The sequence below is a fragment of the Pseudovirgaria hyperparasitica genome (genome assembly GCF_010093815.1).
Source record: "Pseudovirgaria hyperparasitica strain CBS 121739 unplaced genomic scaffold EJ05scaffold_16, whole genome shotgun sequence".
Classification (NCBI taxonomy): Eukaryota; Fungi; Ascomycota; class Dothideomycetes; order Acrospermales; family Acrospermaceae; genus Pseudovirgaria; species Pseudovirgaria hyperparasitica.
In genome coordinates this window covers 713,405-735,469 of record NW_022985564.1, presented here as the reverse complement: position 1 = coordinate 735,469, position 22,065 = coordinate 713,405, and the positions used below count along the sequence as shown (strand labels likewise).

At 50.5% G+C, this 22,065-nt stretch overlaps 6 protein-coding genes across 6 annotated transcripts; 4 read left to right on the top strand and 2 right to left on the bottom strand.

Annotated features, from left to right (window-relative positions):
* Positions 1-353: 353 nt before the first annotated feature.
* Positions 354-2,140, top strand: EJ05DRAFT_504118 (PAP2 domain protein; the record flags this gene model as incomplete). The annotated part of the gene is made up of 4 exons (XM_033747521.1): positions 354-393; positions 464-680; positions 732-1,502; positions 1,555-2,140. The coding sequence occupies 4 exons, from the start codon at positions 354-356 to the stop codon at positions 2,138-2,140; spliced, it is 1,614 nt and encodes a 537-aa protein (XP_033597042.1).
* A 254-nt stretch (positions 2,141-2,394) lies between these two features.
* Positions 2,395-7,274, bottom strand: EJ05DRAFT_469041 (dicer-like protein 1; the record flags this gene model as incomplete). Its single annotated transcript, XM_033742893.1, has 3 exons — positions 2,395-6,253; positions 6,306-6,416; positions 6,472-7,274. The coding sequence occupies 3 exons, from the start codon at positions 7,272-7,274 to the stop codon at positions 2,395-2,397; spliced, it is 4,773 nt and encodes a 1,590-aa protein (XP_033597041.1).
* Positions 7,275-7,697: 423 nt separating this feature from the next.
* EJ05DRAFT_504116 (TOR signaling pathway regulator) lies at positions 7,698-8,810 on the top strand (the record flags this gene model as incomplete). The annotated part of the gene is made up of 2 exons (XM_033747520.1): positions 7,698-7,912; positions 7,964-8,810. The coding sequence occupies 2 exons, from the start codon at positions 7,698-7,700 to the stop codon at positions 8,808-8,810; spliced, it is 1,062 nt and encodes a 353-aa protein (XP_033597040.1).
* A 1,105-nt stretch (positions 8,811-9,915) lies between these two features.
* Positions 9,916-13,924, top strand: EJ05DRAFT_456751 (uncharacterized protein). The gene is made up of 4 exons (XM_033742503.1): positions 9,916-10,211; positions 10,267-10,822; positions 10,875-13,551; positions 13,608-13,924. The coding sequence occupies exons 1-4, from the start codon at positions 10,201-10,203 to the stop codon at positions 13,721-13,723; spliced, it is 3,360 nt and encodes a 1,119-aa protein (XP_033597039.1). The 5' UTR covers positions 9,916-10,200; the 3' UTR covers positions 13,724-13,924.
* Positions 13,925-14,637: 713 nt separating this feature from the next.
* EJ05DRAFT_456746 (ATP-dependent protease La) lies at positions 14,638-17,948 on the top strand. The gene is made up of 2 exons (XM_033742502.1): positions 14,638-15,255; positions 15,305-17,948. The coding sequence occupies exons 1-2, from the start codon at positions 14,811-14,813 to the stop codon at positions 17,632-17,634; spliced, it is 2,775 nt and encodes a 924-aa protein (XP_033597038.1). The 5' UTR covers positions 14,638-14,810; the 3' UTR covers positions 17,635-17,948.
* A 5-nt stretch (positions 17,949-17,953) lies between these two features.
* Positions 17,954-21,726, bottom strand: EJ05DRAFT_479558 (phosphatidylethanolamine N-methyltransferase). Its single transcript, XM_033744696.1, has 3 exons — positions 21,222-21,726; positions 18,417-21,091; positions 17,954-18,317 (listed from the first exon to the last, which is right to left on the bottom strand). Exons 1-3 carry the CDS (start codon positions 21,412-21,414, stop codon positions 18,258-18,260), a joined length of 2,928 nt encoding a protein of 975 aa, XP_033597037.1. The 5' UTR covers positions 21,415-21,726; the 3' UTR covers positions 17,954-18,257.
* Positions 21,727-22,065: the final 339 nt, after the last annotated feature.

Below are 22,065 nucleotides of genomic sequence, written 5' to 3'. Positions count from 1 at the left end.
TGACGCATTTGTTTGGTGGGTGCATCTCCCCAGCAACAGCCCAACCTCGCGGTCCAGTCGCGCCTTCCCCCGGAAACCCCCGCTACACTAGCGCATCTTCAGCCACAAGCCACCAAGAATGTTTTGTCCTCAGGCCGCAACCCAGACGTGCCTAGTAAGTGAGGGAGGAACCAATGCTGGTCAGGGATTGTCACTCTCTATCTCATACGTATGAAACCTTTCACTCGCCCGCATACAACCGACTTGAGGCCTCCTATGTCTTCCTCCACTCCTATGCATTCATGATTGACCTCAAAGATGGGAGCGCTGAGAGCCTGGGTATCTATAGAGCGCCAGTTCTCCCTCCAGCCGCCATGAACAAGCCCGACGCGGGAATGCGCGATGTGAACCACTGTAAGCCTTCTGTAATACTGTTCTAGGGCGCGCAAATGTAAAGAACTTAACTGATACTATGGCTCTATAGACGCAAACAAACTCCCAAAATGGCGGCATGCTGTGCGACAATTCCTCATTCCCATCGTACGCGCCGAAACTCCATACCTAGCCTGTATGCAAGAGAAATATCGTACTCCTGCGCTCGACTCGTACTTTGCCTTTACGGCCAATCTAGGCACACACACTTTCTTCATGATCATGTTGCCCATTCTATTCTGGTGTGGCTATACGAGCATAGGAAGAGCGTAAGTGGAAACAGAAGGCATGGCTGATATGTGGTTAATCTCGTATCTCAGAATGGTGAACGTTCTCGCAGCTGGAGTCTTTTGGAGTGGATTCGTCAAAGACATGCTATGTCTCCCTAGACCTTTGTCACCTCCGCTACAAAGAATTACCATGTCGGGATCCGCTGCGCTGGAGTATGGGTTTCCTTCAACGCATTCGACAAACGCCATATCCGTGGCAGTGTGCGCTATACACGGGCTTCGACAAAGCACTACTGGCGAAAATAGCACACTATATCTCGTCTTCCAGGGCCTTTTCTGTTTCTATGGACTTTCGATCGTGGTCGGGCGCCTGTATTGTGGTATGCATGGCTTCTTCGATGTCGTTATCGGCAGCATACTCGGCGCTTTGATTGGATTATTCCAGATCATCTTTGGAGACTGGTTTGATTTATGGATAACCCAGGACCATTATATCAACCCTCTGATCGCAGTCCTGATCATTCTAGTTCTCGTTCGAATACACCCAGAGCCAGCAGATGACTGCCCGTGCTTTGATGATAGCGTTTCTTTCGCAGGAACGGTCATCGGATGTCAGATTGGGATGTGGCACTATTCCCAGACCTCTTACTCTACCGATAGTCCTATTCCTGGTACAGTTCCGTACGATCTACAAAGCGTCGGCTGGTTGTATAGCTTTATACGCTTGGTTATTGGCGTTTTGGTCATATTTGCTTGGAGAGGCACAATGAAGCCTACACTCCTCAAGATACTTCCGCCCGTATTTCGTGTTATCGAAAGTGCCGAGCTCAATCTTCCAAGACGATTCTTCCTTCAAGCCTCGTACGTCCAATCTTCACTCTCTATTAAAAATTTATTGTTAACACTTGCACAGGCAGTACACAAGCGTGCCCAATCTTCGCAAAGACGACAACGTCATCCCGCCCGCCTCCGACCTTCCTCGCCTTTTCACTACTCTCCGACATCCACGCAAACGCGCGATTTCCGTTGGGCCACAGTCAGCCGCGGATGCTTACGAAACTCTCGCCTACCGCCAGCGTAAACGACGTGAGTCCATGGACTCTGACCGAGCAACAAGCCCTGGTCCTAAGAGCCGCAACACCACTGATGAATCACACTCATCAGCAACCTCCAGCAACCCGAATCGACCCCTCAAGATCGACATCCTTGCTCCTCAAATGGCCGATCGCTTGAACGAACACGAGAAAGCAATGGGTACTGGCGATATTAGCAAAATCGATATCGCCGTGGAAACACCCATGGGTGAGCGAATCAATCCTCTCGAAGAGGAAGAAGAAAGGGAGGACAGGGAGATGTTCGATAGGCTGGAGCGACCTCGTGTGAGATATGATGTCGAGGTTGTGACAAAGCTGATCATATACTCCGGGATCGGGTGGCTCGCCGTCGAAGGCAATCCGTTCTTCTTCGAGTTGGTCGGGCTTGGAATGAGGGGTTCGTAAATATGAAGTGCTGGATCACCGATACATGATGATGAGATGAGTGGATACCTATGATTATAATTTCTACGATTTCAGTGTCTATCTCTCGACTGACCACCGAAGTTTGCTTCGATGCTGTCGTCGATCTCGTCCATATGGTCTTCATGCAATTCCCAATGTCCGAACGCTATTCAAAGATACTCGTCAAGGGGATTCACCTAGACAGAAACGCCGTCTTCGCTGAATGCCCGCATATGTTCTAAACCCAACGCCAGTCATGTAACAACTATGTCCTCCATCATAACGTCCTCCGTAACGACAACATCAACGCCCAACTTCTCTCCTGGCCCATCACTCATCTCATTCACTGCATTGCCTTGCGTTTGCAACAACTCCTCAACCTTCCCAGCCTTCAAAGTCTCCATCTCAACTATGTCCTCTTCCTCCTGGTGCACACAATCACAGCCATACAACGCCCGAAACTCAAACGGCGGCAAGCCATCCAATCGATCCAATGCCTTCGTACTCACCTTCACACGCCCATAGCGCCCGCTCTCCGCCTCATGATGCGCAATAACCCGCCCATGCACCATGACCATCGCCAGCACCGTCGGTTTCGCGCCCGGCAACACGCTTTCCAGGGGCCTAGTCGCGATACGATACTCGCGGCATCCGAGATTGACGCTGAGGAGATTCTGCAGCCGGGTGGTAGGGTGGTTGTTAGCAAAAGCGTCGTAGACACTCATGTCAGCGAAGAACCACTTGACGTGCAAGTCGTAGAACCGCTGAACTTGACTGAAATCGAAGCCGCTATCGACAAAGAGGGCGCCGACAAACGCCTCGACAACGTCGGCGAGGGCCTTGGGTGGCTCCTTTGCGGCAGTCCAGTAGTCTGGCTCGCCCTTGGACGCGCGCTCCAGCTCGGTGATTTCATCGACCCACTCCTTGATGTTGGAGTCGAGTTTTGCGGCATTACGCTTGATATGTGGGTAGAAGCGCAGGCGCACGCACAGGGCTGCGAGGAATTTGTTGGAGACCATGGGCATTTTGTGCTCGGTGAGCCATTGCGGGTCGGCGTGCGGGAAGCGGTAGAAGATGTCGTTGATGAAGACCATGTCGAGGAGGGAGTCGCCGAGGAATTCGAGGCGTTCATAGGAGGGGATGCGCTCGATGGCGGTGCCATAGGAGGCGTGCATGAAGGCAGAGCGTAGCAGGCGTGGGTAGTTGAAGTGGTACGGGTGTTTAGATTCGATCGCGGCGGCCATGGCACTTTGCTGGGGACGCACTTCGCAGATCTGCCAAGGGGGGACTTTGTAGCTGGCGAAGTAGTCGGCCCAGCAGGTTTGCGCATGTATGTCCGATGACACTAGGGCTGTCACTGCTTTGACGGCATTGTCCCAGTGCTTGCCCACCCAATGGTTGGGGTCGTTGTGTTGCATATAGGCAGCGCCGATGAAGGCTTCGCAGACGTCGGCGACAGTCTTGTCTCCAAGTGAATGCTTCTGTATCTGTGGCCCCTCACCATCTTTGGCTTTGTGTCCCTTTCCTCCTAGCAGAGTGATACTATCAGGGTACCACAGGCGTCGAGAGAAGGCGAAACTGCGAACGTGCTCTGGGAGCCTTAGTCTGATAGCTGTCTCGAACAAGTTCTTGTTGGAAGTCATGGTCATCCGCTCGCAATGCTGAAAGAACTCGTTATCCTCGGGCTTCTGAACATATAGGGCGATAGAAGCCGCCATCTTCAGAAAGCAGTCGCCAATAAACTCCAGTCGTTCATAGTTACTACCCATCCCACGTCTGAAATTGTTTTGCACATTTTCGTGTTCGTCTGTGTTGTCCGAGTCTTTGGTCATGGCTTCAAGAGCAAACTCGGGCCCGATATCGAGTCCTAGTATCTGAGTAGCCTCAAGTGCCACGAGATATGACTCAAGTCGATGGATTATTGCTGGGAAGGCATAACAGAAGACTGCTGTCTCTGGTGGGATTATTGAGATACGAAGCGGTTCAGGACATACGTAGACCTGCTTTTCAGGGTCTCTTTCTTTGGCTTCCGGGGGCGCCAATAGATTTCTTCGGAAAGATGTTCTTTCGACTCTCAGCACCGGTTGATTCATGTTCCATCGATCCCTATGATACGCCGCAGATTTGTTGAAAAGGCTCACGGTGTAGTCTATGACTCGCTGTTGTACCTTCTTAGCCCCTTTCTTAACTTGTTCAACCACATCCTGGGCCTGGTATTCCGGCGCGACTTCAAGCGAATAATATCGTCTACCACCATCCCAAACATCCACAAGGAATCGGTCACTCAGAAATTCATTCGGCATGTCTTCTTTCCATTCCAAAGACTGCTGGCGGACTGTTTGGTGAATCAGGCCCCAGTCGATCAGATCACCAGATAAGTTACCGGCACTTATCTGTTCACTAGTGAGTCCGAGTGGTGCTAGCCAATACGACATTTTTGCTGTATCGTGTTCAAACGTCTTCGCAAATAAATCAGAATATACCCGCAGAGTAAATGCAGTCAGGCCTTCGGCATCATCTTCGGTAATGCTAATACCTTCTAATACAGACACAGATATCACATCTGTTCTCTTCCCATCGTCCATAAAGATGGGGAACCTGGGGAAAGAAGGTAAAGGTTTGCGTGTCAGCAAGCCCAGAGGACTATGAGGTCTGTCCAGACCGTCCGAAACGTCCAGCAAAGTAAGATAAGCAGTGGTAGGTACCTGACCCCGACCATGAGCCCAGAAGTCGGGCTTCATTTTGATGGGGTACAAGTTCTTACTGTTCATATCGAGCGCCAACTTCGCATTTCGCATAGCTGGAAGAACCTTGGCATATATCGGCAGTAGACATTCATCCAAAAACATCTTTTGGCGAAGCATGATGCAGGCCTCAAATGCAGCGGAGCATCGTGCAGTAATCTTTCTAGAGTACAGCCGTCCGGTGGCCGACGAGACGGGAGAGTGCGCAGGTAAGACGACCTCGCACCGGTACTTACCCCCGGTGCTGAAGGTAGTGTAGATTGGCTGTGCTTCAACATCCATCTCACCCTGTTTCGGGAGACAGTCAACGAAGTGTGCAAGAACAGCGAGACTAAGGCGATATGTCAATCGAGCACCACTCTTAGCATCTGTGTATGAGCGCAGCCCTCGCTCCTCGCTCAGGGCGGCCTCGAGATTCTCACTCTTTCTGTCTAGCAAGCGGTCTTCCGGTAACGATTCGCAGAATCTCCGCATTATTTCTTCGTACTGTCGGCTCTGAAGGACTGTTTCAACCTGAGTATAGTTTCCGTGCTCGACCATGTGCAGAAACACCGAGTTGTTGCGACGAGCCCTACCACGCGATTGGACATACCCGATCATGGTCTTGTAAAGGTCGAAGCGCACAATCAAGTTACAATCTGGAATATCGAGACCTTCCTCTGCAACTGATGTAGCGAAAAGACAGTTCAGTTCTCCTCTCCGGAATCTGGAAATAGTCAAGAACTGCTCCCGTGTTGAAGAAGCAGCTTGAATTTCGCCTTTCTTCCCACTCCCATTTCCCACGAGACGTCCAACCCTGAGATATTCGCCCCCGATGGTTCCGAAAAGCAGGTGCAACAAGCGAGCAGTAGCACGTCTCTCAACGAAGACGATGCACCGACTAGTAGTTTCTCGTTCGAAGTAACTCTGAAGCCATTCATGGAGGACGATTACCTTCGAGCTCAGGTAGTTTTCATTGGCTGCAGGAATACCAAAGTCTCGCCCGGTTACCATTTCGGAAGCAGCCTTAAGCTTTGAGATTTCGGTGTCCAGCTCAGCCATAACACGGTCACCTTTCCGAGCCGAGAACTCCCTCTCCTTACGATTCTCGCGCTTCCGAGCTTCTTCTTCTTCAAAGGCAAATTGCCAGTAGATGTCGGAACACCAGCTACCCAGTTGGGAACTTAACTCCTTGGCAGTGCGAGAGAGTTTCTCGAAGCTCTTGGACCCACCGTACATCTCCTTTAGTTTCTGGTGAAAGGCCGTCTCAAAAGGTGGACGCAATCGCTTGTACCTAACGACTTCCTCCTTGGGTTTGTGTATAGAGTTGCGTACCAAGTCGAGATTAGATGCAGTCGCAATCTGACAATTCAGTAAGCTTTCTAGGTCCCTTGATATCGTCAGCGAAAAAAAGAAACATGTTCAATTCTTCGACAACTCACTGCGCAGCTCCCTCGATGTCGTTGTTTGCATCAACGGGGGAGGCTGTCATGCCGAATATCCTGGGTCGCTTTGTGATGTCAAGTAGCTTCATGTAGTACTCCTTCATTATGCTTTACTAGCATTTAGCAAGCATCAATTACACCACAAGCCTAGGAACGGACTCACACTGCATAGGGGTGATTCGCTCCTGGCTTAGCATGATGAGCCTCGTCAAAGATCAGAAGATTAATGCGGTCCATCGTGATGAAGGAGTGCATGAGGCAGTGATTTAGGACCTCAGCTGTACAAACTATAACATCATTCTTCTTGAGCTTGACTTCCCATGTTGCGCGGCTCCAAAGTGAGCAAGAGTTAGCACCGCAGATGCCCTCGATTGATCTGTCGAGATTGCACTGTAAATAGTCACTCTGTTGAAAGACAAGGTTGACGGAATTGACGAGGAAGAAAGCAGTTTTGTATGGAGAGCCTGCCTCACGGTCCGCAAGCTCCTTGTCAAGGATCCAGCGAAGGAGCAGTGTTGCGATGTGTGTCTTGCCTGAGCCTGTATCTAATACGGCAATTATGTTCTGCTCCTTGGCCTTTTCGAACAATTCATTCTGGTAGTCCCTAGGAGTCTCGATTCGCTTACTTGTCTCTTGTTTTGCGAGAAGCTCGCGAATAGATAGTGACTCATCTTTCTCTGTTTTAAGGACTTCCTTGATCTGTGTTTTGGTCTTTCGGGCGCATAGTTTTTCCGCGTATTCCTTCAACACAGCGTTCTCGATCCTGCGCTTCTCGGAGATGGTAGGTGTTTCATTGTCATTGCTGCTGTGTTTTTCCACAACATCGTCATCGTCAGAGTCGCCACCTTGGTTACTGTCGAGTTCTGATAGCCCCTCAGTTGCATTCTGAACATGTGCGATTGATAATGCGGTGTTCTCCACAGTATGTCGCCCAGACTCAAAGGAACTAGACTGATCGGTGGACATGATGTTCAAGGACGAATACTTGTTAATGCCAATGACAAACGTCAAGAGGTTGATAGTCAGTGCACGTTATGAACTGAGGATTGATGGTGCTTTGCATGCGCGTGCACGTAAAGACAGGACGAGTCTGTCTAGTTGAAGTGTCTACTGTCATTTGAAAGGGGCATCTTCCCGTGAGCATGAATTGTTACTTGTAGGGTTGACGGAGAGTTTGATACCTATAGTTCATTGCAGGGCGGGTGAAAGAGAGCAATGTGTTTGTGTTGCCGGGTACGTGCTGAATACAACGCACGCCATAGGTAGGCTGCGGTACGAGGCGCTTCCTCTTAACTCTTGCCATCAACTCACGATCCTTCACGTCTGCCTAAAGAACCCGTCAAATACCCAAACTACATCGGCTTGAGCTTTGCAACAAGAGGTTAAAAGATGGGAGATCGATCACAAAACCTGCGTGGGCTGTTTGCGGAAGCTCAAGCCAAAAGCAGAGATCTAGAGTCGACGTGGGACACAAATTCCGCCACTTTTCAAGAAAACCTTTCAATCACCATCGACACATATGAAGAGTGTCTCGAAGCCGTCGAACGAGTATCGTTATTCAGCCCGAATGAGTCCTTAGAAGATATTTCGTCCGGAGACCTACAGTACGTGCTCACCGTCATTATCCGATTGCACGTGACTGATATATACATTAGATACCTCAATATACATTACCATCTCGCAGACCTTGTCCAGAAAATCACAGGTGGTAATCGTGTGTCTTACTTATGCCGCGCTCAAACCTCGTACGACAAGTTCCTAAAGCTTCTGGACAACTATGATATGCTGTCTAAGTCTGACTCAAAGCTTTACGAGCAGTATCAAGATTCACCATTAACATTCTCGCCTGCCCCATCCGATGCTGCAAAACGTCGTGAAGCGAAGATAGCTCGATTTCGAGAAGAAAAAGAGTTGAAAAGCAAGTTACAACTTCTGAGGCAAAATCCGACAGCACTGGAGAACGATGACGATGCGCTTCGAAAATTGCAACTTACTCAGATAGCTTTCCATGTGCACCAAACTTTTCAGAGCCTTGAATCCATTGGACAAGAGCTACAAATCCTCAAACGTGCACCACAAGCTCCAACTCAACCTGGACAGACATCAGATGACCCACGCGAACGCAATGATGATCACAATGCGTTCTCAGAGCGTTTAGACACAGATCTTCGCCGACCTCTGGCGGGTTTGACTGGACCAATCCTGTCAAAAGACGGTAAACCGATGAGACCATTCACACTTTTGGACAAGAGGCAAAGACTGCAGGATGGTGTATTCCGGCCGGACCACAGTCTGCCAACAATGACGATTGATGAGTACTTGGAGGAAGAGAAGCGAAGAGGGGGGATGATCGAAGGAGGGGGGCCTCAGAGCGAGTACAGACCTGAGCCAGACGAGGATGACCTAGACAAGGCAGATGCAGAGACAATGAAAGCCAGACAGTGGGATGAGTTCAAGGAAGACAACCCAAGGGGAAGTGGAAACACGTTGAATATAGGGTAGAAATGAGAGAACGAGGATCCATCAAATGAATCCATGCATCTTGATCCAAGCACTTCCAATAAGTGGCATATCATGGCCAGTCTGTGCGACTGTGTATCAGATCCATGCCGCGAAAGCATGGGAAGGTGGCAGTGCGTAGGTTGGTGATAGCTGTTGAACAAACGCAATGACGCCGGCCAGGGCACCAACATATGCATCCGCGACCCGAACGCGATTGCCTTCAGCACAAGCTATGATGCAGGACACGGCGTCTCCGGTCTGCAGCAGACCGTTTTCGGGACGTAGCAGCTGGCATTCCGTTGCTCAGGGAGACTTTACATGTCACCGTGCGTTCGCAATGTGGAAATAGTAGGTGCCAGATATCCCGATGGGTTGGACACGATGCGGCAGAGAGGCTGGATTGCCTTGTCTTTATCAAATGCCGTCCACGGAGCGTCGCAACTCTTGCAGTGAAGGTGTGGGGTGAACGCGTGCTCGAGCGCAGGATCCATGGAGGATGAGACGTTGCCGGTTGGCCACGACTCGCCGAGACTGGAGATAGTAAGATAGACGCATCATTGTTAGTGATAATGCAAACACAATAAGGCAGAAGAGCCGGATGCGCAATGAGTCTCGCCCCGGTCAGCCACCAGGCTTCCCCTGCATGACCGCTGAGGACGCTGTGGTCGCTAATAGTAAGCTCGCGTGCCGCTGAGGACCTGGTAATTAGATATTAAGTAGAGGAGCAGCTCTGTCCGTAGCAACGGTGGTTGGTGTATGCAGGCAGCAGGAGGAGGAACAGCAAAAGTCCGCTACGGGCTATATAATGTCGCACTTACACGTCTCCTGCCAGTTGTGTAAGATGAAACAGCCTACTCAACCGAGATAATCAACATCCATTTGAAAGAAACAAGACGTGATAATGATATCCATCCTGGCCAAGCGCACGGGCTGCGTGGTGGACGTTGGACGAAGAGAAAGCGGCAAGGAACGCACGCCCGTTCAAGCCTCATGGATCAGCGTTGGTAATGGCTTGGAGGGAAGGGTAGTGGGGCGTCGGCGATAACTTTTAGGTCTTACGTATATGTATAATCCATGCAATGCTGTGTCCCCCAAAGTCGTACAGCTCCGAAAGAGGCGCTTTCGAGAAGTTCTCCAAATGCGCCGGCTGCATGCTGTTGTGTCCGCTGCCTACCTATCTATCCTCATTGATGGCGCTCGTTTGCTACTTTCTTAGGCCTTCTCTGCCTCTCTGCATCCCGCTTCGTCCGCAAGAGCGTCCCTGGTCCTGAAGTCCCCCACGCACTCGGGCAAACCATTGCTCTATTCATCTACCATTGATTACGCTATCGACGTTCGCGTACAGTCCCCGGAGTCGCCTGTAGCCTTGTCGAAGAAGAGACAAGAAAGGATGTCTTCTGGGTGAGCGGAAGTCTGGTTCACACATTCATGCTCACATACTGATCAATCTTTTCAGAACCATGAAAGAAACGCTCAAGGCGTTGAATAACGTCTTCTCCTCCCCCGAAACCTTCGAGACTCTTCCTGATGAGCTCATTGCTACGATTGAATCTTTTCTGGACAATTACCATGGCATTGATGAACATGACTCTCAGCGTCTTCATGAAGAGCTACTATCCATACACAAGAAATATGTCGCCGACTTCCCACTCAAGCGTGCAGCCTTTCTCGGTATGCTGACACGAATACGGCCGGCAATTCGAGGAGACGAACGATTATCGGAGTGGTGGAATCTGGTGATTGCCCCAACCATTAATGCTGTTGGGCACAAAAGAGACGAAGTGGAATATGCAAGAGAATTTCTGCTTGGTGTCATGAGTTTCGATTCAGACGAGGATGACTATGGAGAGAAGGCAGAGACCTCCTCACGCTTTTGTCGGCGACTCTTGGACGCATATTTGGAAAGGACGCGCATACCGTCAAGTAGTAGTGACCCGGTGTCGCCAGTAGATGAGTTCATTGCACATGAACTAGAATCTATACTAGTATCGTTTGGTCGCAAAAAACCGAGGGTATGCTCTGACTGGCAAGTTTCGAGAGGGCTGATGGCTAATGTGTCGGCAGGAGCTTCTCCAATCGCTCAATAGCTTGTTCGTTCAGGTAGAACACCGCGCGCAGATCCTTGGTCTCATGAGTGCGTTTGTACGGACTCAACCGCCGCACTTATACTACGTATTGGATACCTCGCTGATCCAAAACCTACTCATCTGCCTCATGAAAGAGACGTCAAGCACCATTGTCGAGCTTGCGCTCACTGTGCTAATCATGCTCCTCCCCCATATTACAAATAGCATGAAACAACATATGGCTAGACTCTTTCTAGTATACGTTCGAATACTATGCTGGGATATCGTTGTGGACTCGAAGGTGTCGGAGGGCCATGAGCCTTCGTCTGTCTCAAACCTACAATCCTTCATCAGCCAGTGTGCGGCTGACCTTGCTCAAGAGGTCAACCCTGGGCACTCCTGGATCACACTGGATCGAAGCTTTGAACAATCGCGAACATGCAATCCTCCACTAGTCCATTACTTCACATTCCTGTACGGCTTGTTTCCACTCAACTTCATGAGCTTCATCCGCAAATCAAGGAAATGGCTCAAAGGCCATAACTTTCCTCGAGCTGACGAATTCGAATTCAACCAAGACATTATCCAAAGTCGATCTCAAGAGTATCGCATGGTTCACTTGCTACACCCTAACTTCTACATCACCACTGTAGAGGACGAGCTGACTGACAACCGCTATCTGAACAGTGATCCGGCGGATGTAGTCACGGAATGTATGGGACTATGTGTTGCTGTATCTAGTAACCTTGACGACCCAGGACCTCCTCCCACATCGAAACTTCCTGTACCCCCTGGGGGTCCTGGACCCATTGCCGATGCAGCGTCCATTACGATGGTTGCAGATGACGATACTCTTGCTGCTGATTCGGTACAAATGTCTCAGACTCAGTCAGTAATCAAAGGATCACCTGTTGTCCATTCATCCTGGCAGTCTGTCGACGACAGTGCTACGACTCGAAAGAACTCTCAAACTAGTCTTTACAAATCACCATCCAAGACATCGACGATAGCTTCGCCCTTGTTGAAGCCTCATGACAGTCCCACCCTACCTGGAAGAGCGAGTGACTTACATCTACCCGAGAAAGATCTCCTGCCTCTGGTCAACAGAATCACGAACCAAGCTCCAGAGAAGCTCGAGGCCTTTGCCCAATTGTTATCCAGTGGTCGTATTTGCAATTCCTCAAGTATATTGTCTGAGCACGAGACTCAAAGTATGGTCTCGCTGCAGCGAGAAGTCATGCTTCTTCGTAACGACCTCAACTTTGAGCGCTATCTGAAGCATCAGCACCTTGCCCACATTGGTCAACTGCAGCGTAAAAATCTCAAGGAGGCAACGGCGGAGGCACAGACCCAGAATCTGATCAACACGAATCGCGCACTCAAAGCCAAGTTGACCAAATCAGACGAGTTAAATGCTCAGCTGAAGAAAGAGTTTGCCACGAGCCGAGGACAATCACGTAAAGTCGAGGATCAGATCAGTACAAAACTCAAACAATTGAAGGAAGATCAGAAATCATGGCGAGCTGATGGGGAAGCATTGCGTTTCGAGTTGAACAAGACACAAGACGATTGCAGCAGATTAAAGAAACTTGTTGACGACAGCGATGCACGCGAGCTCCGCTCTCAGCATCAACTTCGAGCCCTAGACAGTGATCTCGGCGAGCTTGATGCATTACGTTCAGAAGCAAGCAAGCTACGTGTGCAGTTGCGAGAGGCCCAGTTTCGTGAGCAAATACCCCGTCAAATTGGTGAGGAGCGCCAACAACTCCGCAATGACCTCGAAGTTGCCAATATGAAGCTCACGAGCCGCGACAAGGAACGTGAGAAAACGATACAAGGATATGAGCGATACATTGCTGAACTTGAATCACGTCTTCACAATGAACACGGGCTTCCTCAAGAGCTGATCGAAGTCGGGAATCTACCTCCCGCAGTCCAACAAATGATCGATTCAGCACTTGCCTCGAGCCATGCTAAGTTGCAACAGCTTAAAAAGACGCATAGTCGGCTGCATGATCGTTACATCGAACTGGAAATGCGATCTCACGAGATCGAACGCGAGCGCGAGCGTGATCGCGAATATCCCGCTCCTGTAATGCGTAGTATTAGTATCCCTTCGACAAGTGGGCGGACAACGCCTTCTCGCGATCCTATGACCCTAGGCACATCCCTCTCCTCAACTCGTCGACCGGGAAGTCGTGCGAGCGCTAGCCAAGCTACACGTTTTGCACGCGTCCCGGAAGATATCAACTCAGATGAGGACAATTTTCACTCCGAGTACAACAACTCGCAGCTCAATCCCTCGTTCGAATTTCAATCCCATCTGAATCAACAGGAGGGCATGCGTGCTGCCCGGCCTGTCCGATCCGAATCTTCGCAACAAACCCAGGCCAACATTCACCATTATTCTCATCCACAAAGTCAAGTGCCCTTGCAACAGCAGGCAGTATGGCAGTCCTCTTCGACTTACAGCGATGCTCAGCACTCACCTCGAAATACTGGTTCAGCCTACGAGACTGCATTGGACGCAAGCTTCAATACGACGCCTCCCTCTGTATCGTCGGAGCCGGTCACGAGTAGTGCGAAGAGCACCATGAGTTGGGACAGCTCCGAAAAGCGAGAAGGGAAGAAAGATAAGATTGCACCAGAAAGCAAGGTGCGAGTATATGGCAGAGGTAAGCATTCTTCATGTAGCAGGCGTCCAGCAAAGTTAATTCTAATCACATTATAGGTGGTGCACAGAACATCGGCGTAAAAAAGAAAGAGAAAGAGGCTAAAGGTAAAGATAAGGACAGAGAGAAGACCAACAAGAGCGGCGGCTTCCGTGGTCTCAGAGGGATAATGTAGAATAAGAGCAAGTAACGTGTGATGCTGTGATGTAAAAGTCGGAGGCGTGTAACAGTTGTATAATATCATGATCCTAGGGCCATGCTGAGAGACATCTGTAGCATAGCCATCTGTCCTCGTAACACGTTTCTAATGTCATATTGTATCTATGCCTAATGAGGAAAGACTATATGCTCTCTTGTATAATACCATTATGCAGCTGTTATCGATTTGCCTTCGTTTCTGGTGCCAGTCGCAGTCCTTCGTAGCCCTGATACTTCCATAAAACTGTGTCTTACAGATGATAGTCACTTCATGATAGTCGACTTCGAATTCCGTAGATTGAGCTACGGATGGAGCGAGGAGGGGTAGCATGAAGGTGATATGATATAATCCCCTCCTGCTGACAAGGGATTCGTTGCAAATTAGAGGTATGGTAATAATAAGATCATGGTCCGCGATACCGAGGCACTATTTTCTCCCGCCCCCCCTCCTTTGATGAGGAGATTGTGTCTAGTGACCTGGGATTGGGGATGTGGCGAAGGATGTGTATATCCTCCTTGAGAACAATTCGAATCTGCACCTTACAGTCGGAGGTCATATTTGCATCGGAATTCGTCTTCTTTCGGGTGAAAAAAATTCCGCAGCGACTTCAATTCCGGTTAAAAGGGAGGATAGCGATATCCGATGCTAGCTATTGTGGGGAGGTCGAATTTCGTATGTAAGAGTGCTAAATCAGCACTTCAGTTAAGATTCTCGTGATTTGAAAGACTACCTGCCAGCTTTCATGCGTGGCATGCGTAATGCTGTTTCACGTAGCCATCTGCTTAAGTGAATTCTGGGTAGAAATCGAGTGTTTATGTTTACACGTAGAGTGCCATCCAAGCATTTAAAGCTAGTCCAAACTGGACCTAGCAAGCTGTGCAGCTGTCACGACACGACCTCGGTATCAGCCTCATCATAGCAGTCGAGTCTGTCAACGGCGCCACAAGTCGGCATGTTCTAGAAACCTCATCCTTATCACTTTATATAATACCACCCGCTCGCTGCAACGAACAAGTTGCCATTCCACTCTGCCTCTGCGAGATCACATAATTCCGCCATCGCCATGGCGAAGCCCAACCTCACCCTCCCACTCATCCCCCTCTCGCCACCTCTCGCACTACTCCCAGGCACGACTCTCCGCATACCACTGCTTAATCGAGCAGACATCGCCGCTGTCATCGCGAATGTATACGCTCGCTCATCTCAGGCGAATGCAAATGTTTCTGTTGGCTGTGTGCCTGTCAACTCGCCGTTACTAAGCCCCGATGGCAAGAAGCTGATAACGGAGGGCAAGGAGACGAGGGCGTCGAAGCCGGAGGATACTGACATGAATGGGATCAAGAGAATGGACTTGTTCAATTACGGATGTATCGCCAAGGTCACGGGTGTTCAGGGCCGGAGGGAGGGAGAGCTGAGTCTTGTCGTGGAGGGGTTGACGAGGTTTCGGATTGGGAAGATTCACAAGGAGTGGCCGTTCTTTGAGGGCGAGTGCCTTGCTGTTGAAGAGCGTATGTTGGACTTGATACACTATGGGATGTTCTAACTGACTTGCTGTAGTGCCACCGAAGTCAAACGACAAGATAGCTGGCCTCTTTACCGAGATGAAGCAGCTGTCACGCGAGTTTCTCGCACTGGTCCGCCTCTCGTCCATTTTGCCTCGCGCTCCATCTGTATCCCTTTCTCCAATAATGGCTCGACGGGTAGAGCTGTATATTACCCGAAAAGAGCTTCAGGACGCCGCACCGCTCGCCGACTTTATCGCGAACCTCATCGACTGCTCACACGAAGAGAAGCTCGCGATTCTCTCTGCCATATCAACGCATGATAGACTACAGAGCGTCATCGAAGCGCTGGAGCGTCAAATTGCCGTGTTGCAGGGTAATGGTCGTATACTTAGCGTGACAACCACAAACCATCAGGGTATTGACATGGAGAAGCTCAAGAGACTACAACAGGAGCTTCTTAAAGGTCGGCTCTCGAATGGCAACAGCCAAGGGTTTCCTCCTGGGTTCATGCCTGGGTTTCCGAATGGTGGCAATGGTGGCCAAGAAGAGACGAGCGAGATTGATGAGCTTAAGAAGAGACTTGATGAGGCCAAATTGACCCCTGAAGCCAATACTGTTGCGCAGCGGGAGTTGCAACGATTGCAGAAGATGAACCCTGCGCAAGCTGAATATCAGGTGTGTCGGAACTACCTGGAGAACCTAGCAGAGATACCGTGGACTAAGAAGACTCCCGACAATTTAAATGCGGCCACTCTGTCACGAGCAAGGCAGCAGCTGGACGATGACCATTACGGTCTGGAGAAGATCAAGAAGCGTCTGCTGGAGTACCTAGCTGTTCTTCGACTAAAGCAGGCAGTCACCGAGGACATTGATGGCAGACTGAAGAAGCTCACAGAGAATCTAAACAAGGACGTGAAAGCTCAAGAAGAGGAGAACGCCGAGAACGGGAAGCAACCACAGCAGCCTGTGGACCTGCAGTCAGGCGAAGAAGAGCGAGAGTTGCTTGAAAGGAAGCATATGATTGATAAGTCCCCAATCCTATTGCTCGTCGGTCCGCCTGGTACCGGTAAGACGTCTCTCGCAAAGTCTGTAGCCACAGCCCTGGGTCGCAAATTCCACCGTATCTCCCTCGGTGGGGTACGAGACGAAGCTGAGATCCGTGGTCATCGTCGGACATATGTCGCGGCCATGCCTGGTGTTGTCGTCAACGGTCTGAAGAAGGTTGGAGTCGCCAACCCTGTCATCCTCCTCGACGAAATCGATAAACTCGGCCAGTCGAATTTCCATGGCGATCCTTCCGCTGCTATGCTCGAAGTCCTCGACCCGGAGCAGAACCATTCATTCACAGACCATTACGTGAACATTCCCATTGACCTCTCCAAAGTCCTATTCATCGCGACTGCAAACTCCCTCGAAACCATCCCACCACCACTCCTCGACCGTCTCGAGACTATCCAGCTCTCAGGCTACACCACACTCGAGAAACGCCACATCGCCATGCAACACCTTCTTCCCAAACAAATCACCACCAACGGTCTCACTCCACCCCTGGTCTCCATCTCGGACTCTGTTCTCGACAAAATCATCACTAGCTACACGCGCGAATCCGGTGTCCGCAACCTCGAGCGTGAACTCGGCTCCGTATGTCGCTACAAAGCCGTCGAATACGCCGACGCCAAAGACGCCGACACACCACAAGCGTACACACCCACTATCACCGAATCCGACCTCGACACTATCCTCGGCATCGAACGCTTCGAGGAGGAAATCGCCGAACGCTCCGCCCGCCCGGGCGTCGTCACCGGCCTCGTCGCCTACTCCACCGGTGGCCAAGGCTCCATCCTCTTCATCGAAGTCGCCGACATGCCCGGCTCAGGCCGCGTCCAGCTCACCGGCAAACTCGGCGACGTCCTCAAGGAATCCGTCGAGGTTGCCCTAACCTGGGTCAAGGCACACGCCTGGGAACTCGGCCTCACCGCCAGCCCAGACGAGGACATCATGAAGAACCGCAGCATCCACGTGCACTGCCCCTCGGGCGCCATCCCCAAGGACGGGCCCTCCGCCGGCCTCGCCCACACCATCGCCCTCATCTCCCTCTTCTCCGGCAAAGCCGTGCCCCCTACCCTCGCCATGACGGGCGAGATGAGCCTGCGCGGCCGCGTCTTGCCTGTCGGTGGCATCAAGGAGAAAGTCATTGGCGCGTTGCGCGCTGGCGTGCGGACCGTCTTGTTGCCAGAGGGTAATCGCAAGGACGCGCGCGATTTGCCGCGCGAGGTGCAGGAGGGCTTGGGCATCTCGTTTGTGGGCGGGATCTGGGAGGCGTTGAGGGAGGTCTGGCCCGAGGGCGGATATGTCGGTGAGCGGGTCGAGAGTCGGTTGTGAAAGGTGCTGCTATCCTGTCTGTGTTTTGGGAATCTTGGAACTGAATGGCTGAGCAGCTTGCAATGATGATATATAATTCTTTTACTTTCTGGTTTTTTTTTAGCTAGCATAGTTCGTCGTGGAATGGTATTATCATTATATTATTTTTACGTATTGCAACGTTTGAAATCTATTATCCTATTTCGGGAATATCAATCGCGGAATTACGATTTGTAGCCTCTATGTCTATACACTAGTATACTACACTATACATAAGTATAATAAAACTTAGATATAGATAGGATAGGATAGATAGCTATAAAGATATAACAGCGTAGACATGATAAGAACCACACAACTTATCCGTCATTTCATCATTCATCATTCATCTCATCTTCTTATATTTCATATCTACGTATTTATATGTTACGTATACTATATTTTTTATGGTATATTTCTGATGATGATGCAAATGGAACGATTATACGTATATAATGCAGTTCTGACGCCATGTCTCCTCGTCCCCTCGTGGCCCCTACCCCAGACAGCTTGCATCGCTCCAAACTCATTTCACACACAACTCCAGCCTGCAGCCTCCCAGCACCGTTACTGTACTCCTTCCCATTCCAGGGTAACATATCAGATTAGTATTTCGCCGCACTAGGTGTTGTGTTACCCTTCTCCGACGACATACTATACGGCGCCTTTAGACCACCGGGGGACATACGTTAGAGACGATAAAACCGGAACAAAATCACACACAACACACAAAAGTGCGGAGTGCGTTGGGGTCAAAGACTCACCAGAACCTTCTTCGCATTACATACGCGCCACGCCAGATTGCGCACCGAGCCATCCGCCTGCACGACCTCGGGCGCAAACTCGATTCCAAACATCTGACGCACTGCGAATACGACGCGTTTGCTGAACTTGCCGTCATGCTCGATCAAACTGCCAAACGGCTCCTCGACCGTGCTCGGCGCAATGCCCGGGTCGCGATCAAAGCAATTTTGGACGACAGGGAGGAGGGATTTCTCTACGGCGCCGCGGATCTGGCCGTCGGAATCTACCTCTACATCGTCCTCGTCGAAGGGAGCGATGCGAATTTCAAAGGGGAGGGATATAGCCATAACATTATGTGCGCCAGAGTGGTGGTATCGAAACTCGAAGACGCCGGTTGTCCACCACAGTTTGTCTCCTGCAAAGACCATCTGACCAGACATGAAATCAGCCGTCTCACCGTCTTGGCGAGATGCACCGCTGACACGGTTGTCCGAGACCAGGATGCCTTCGTCGGCGAAGTTGTAGTCAAACTCGCCTTTGTTGGTGGCGATCCAGCGTCCTTGAGATCCAACACGGGTGACATCGCGCGAAGCGTTATCGGCGACCATGTACAGGCCAATCCAGTCCTTCTTGCTGTGGTTGAGGGGGGCCGTCCATTTCACTTTGATTGGGGTGCCAAATTCGAACATGAGAGTCTTGAAGTCGCCGGTTTGAACAGCGGGTTCGCGGGCTTTGGGACCTTCGCGGCCACTGCGCTTGTCCAATTCGGCTGTATGCGACGAGGGGGTGCCTTCAATCTCGATAGAGTAGTCCTTGGGATTATAGCCAGCGATATCGGGTGCTAGACGTGTGATGCTGATGCGAGCTGGATACTGCTTGAAGATTGCAGTGGTGTCTTTGACGATTGTCTGGACGCCGGAAGCCAATTTTGGACGAGCGCTATCGAGAAACTCCTCGACAAAGTCAATGGTCTCTCCTAAAACGCGATCTACTTGACCATGCCATTGTCGAATCGGTTTCGGTAGAGATCGCTGGATGCTCTTGGTTAGTCCTGAATGTTGGCGTAAGGTCTGCCCGTACAATTTCTGCATATGAGGCTTCTCAATCAGCTGTAGGAACGAGAGTGTCAGGACGTGGCTCATTAGTGCCAAACAGAAGATAGTCCTGCTCCAAGTGATACATGCAAGGCCCCAAACGCCGGCCAGTCCCAGAAATCGTTCGGGATTATTGAGGAACCGGTAGATGCCGCTATAAGTCAACTTGGGCTGGTAGTCAAAGAAGAAATCTCCAAAGAACCACCCAAACTCTCCAAGTGACTCATAGATGCTGGTGATTGTCCAGAGGTGCAGGGCAATAAGAGCAAACCCGATCACGTGTCTGAGCAGCACCCAGCCATACTCCCAGTCCGGTGGTAGGGTGTACATTTTCCATGCAGCGGCTACAAAACTCGTATAGCACAAGGTCATGCTCAGATGATACACACCTTTCCATTGTCGCCATGCCTCTTCAGTACTTTCACCATACTTGATGAAATGCCGCGTCCAGTTCTTCTTATTTGACTGTCGATCCAAAATGTAGCCTATGCCAATGGAGTACCACAATCTCCATACAAGAGCATTAATGACGAAAAATGTCTGCCATGCAGTCGTCGACGGAGTGAGTGCGGTGAAGGAGAACAGGTAGAATTGGAACAACAGCACAGATATATCTGGTACTCTATGCAAATCAATGTTTTGCAAGCCAATGAAGTTGTGAACGGGTGACGGATGGGACGATGTTGCGAGAAGCGGAGAACCATTGACATGGCCTACATCATCAAATCGTGGAGACTGAGGACGATCGTCCTCGTGAACTGACATAGATGGTCGCTTCTTGGGCGGTGGATTGTACGTTTTCTCAATGTGAGGACTCTCGACCCAAGCGAGAAAGGCGAATTGAGCGGCATGGCCAATAAGCGAGATGAACAGGACCTTGTAGCTTGCAGCGAGCAGAGAAATACCATACCAACCGGCATATCCCACTGAATACATTGGATGGGGAGCCATCTCGAAAACACCATCAAAAGTAAGCTCCTGGTCAATGAGATAGAAGAAATCTCCCCAATACCAGGCGTAGTCCTTTACAACACGGTGTGCATCAAGCTTGACCCATAGATTGAACATGATGAGTGCGATACCGGTCATCCATCGTGCTATCGTCATGAACCAAACTTCACCAGCAGGAGTGCCACCACATGCAATTGCAAACAGGCAGTACGATGTGAAGTCGCACATGAGAATCAGGTCTACCACGCGCCTGAACAGAAGCCAAGTATTGTATTCGAGAGGAGCGTTCTCAAACTTGTAGTCATTTGGTATCTTGGTCTCCATTTCGCGCTTCAGGACTTTGAACAGGGCTGGGTGTGGATTCTTCCCTGTAGAAGGATCCTCCAGTATGCCTGACTTCTTCGCCCATGCGGTAAGGCGCCTGTGGTTAGACTGAATATGAAGGAGATAGCCAATACCACCGTTGTAGCATGCTCTCCAAAACAGAAAGACAGCAGCCTGGTAAGGAATGCGGATGCCTGATGGTAATATGTAGCAAGTCACAGCCAGGCTCAGGAGTACGAGTATGACAACGATGTCGGAGATGTTTTTGGGTTCGCTAGGCGACAGAAGCTGCGACACCATATCGTGGGTTTGAGGAACAGTGAAGACTAAACACGCGCAAGTCAGTACGCATGTTTGAAATGAGTATGATGAGTATGAGGCGATTGTGGGGATGCAGTCTCTGTTCAGCGTGCGGGAGACTAGAAGGACTGGCAGCAGGTACTGGAGAAGACTCACTGACGCCATCAGGAGTTCTGCCAAAGGTCTTCTTCTCTTTCTCCTCTTTGGGGTCCTCTGTAGCATTTAGCTCAAGCACATTTTTCTTCGCAGACTTGTCTGTTTTGCTTTGCTGTGGTACATCAAGTCGCAGCAACAGTCTCTCGCGGAGCTCGCTGTCTCCAGTTGCAGCATTGCAGTCTGCTGAGCTCATGCTTTGTGTAAACCAAGTTGAAAGTGGTTTCTTGTGCGCTGAAGCCCGCAATCGGGAGAGAAGTGAAGAATTGGTGGTGGGTTGACGATAGTTGTGGGTTTGGTGGGAGGTCCAGGACTCCAGCTTAGAGCTGATTAGTGGAGGTTCTTAGTGTTCATTAGGGCGGGATCGGGAGTAGGGGTTGAGTTCGTAGGTGTTGGGATGCGGGTAAATGTGGAGAGACAGGCGACGGTGTAGGAAGAGCCATAAGGGGCATTTTGGATGTGCGACAGTGAAGAGACGAAAGTGGAGGCACAAAATGCAGTGTAAAGTGCAGCGCAGAGTGAACGGTGCGTTCTTTGGCGAGGATGCACTGTAAATACCTCCTAGCTGGCTAGCCAGCTATGATTACTGGTACATACTGTAGCTAGGCACTGGGGGCTTGGTAGCCTGAGGGCCTGGGAGCCTGGTACATCGCCTAGAGCTCGTCAACCCCTCCCTGCCCCTCTCCAAGTTTAGTGGACTCACCCCGCTAGAAAAGCAACTCTCGGGCGGGCAAGGCAGCCAATTGACCAGTCATGGCCCCTAAACTGCCCACACTGCCCACTTTGCCCGCCCTGCCCCTCCCCCCGGTTCCCCCCTTGTTTGGTGTGGGATGGATTCATAGAGCAG

What these genes read in the sequence shown, in the direction of transcription:
- EJ05DRAFT_479558 (XM_033744696.1), bottom strand. Translation starts at nt 21,414, where the DNA reads ATGAGCTCAGCAGACTGCAATGCTGCAACTGGAGACAGCGAGCTCCGC. An exon ending in CAGAACTCCTGATGGCGTCA is followed by an intron (nt 21,092 to 21,221) that starts GTGAGTCTTCTC and finishes GCGCGTGTTTAG; the next exon opens with TCTTCACTGTTCCTCAAACC. An exon ending in GTAATGCGAAGAAGGTTCTG is followed by an intron (nt 18,318 to 18,416) that starts GTGAGTCTTTGA and finishes GGTGGTCTAAAG; the next exon opens with GCGCCGTATAGTATGTCGTC.
- EJ05DRAFT_456746 (XM_033742502.1), top strand. Translation starts at nt 14,811, where the DNA reads ATGGCGAAGCCCAACCTCACCCTCCCACTCATCCCCCTCTCGCCACCT. An exon ending in GTGCCTTGCTGTTGAAGAGC is followed by an intron (nt 15,256 to 15,304) that starts GTATGTTGGACT and finishes GACTTGCTGTAG; the next exon opens with TGCCACCGAAGTCAAACGAC.
- EJ05DRAFT_456751 (XM_033742503.1), top strand. An exon ending in TTGGTCGCAAAAAACCGAGG is followed by an intron (nt 10,823 to 10,874) that starts GTATGCTCTGAC and finishes ATGTGTCGGCAG; the next exon opens with GAGCTTCTCCAATCGCTCAA. An exon ending in GGTGCGAGTATATGGCAGAG is followed by an intron (nt 13,552 to 13,607) that starts GTAAGCATTCTT and finishes ATCACATTATAG; the next exon opens with GTGGTGCACAGAACATCGGC.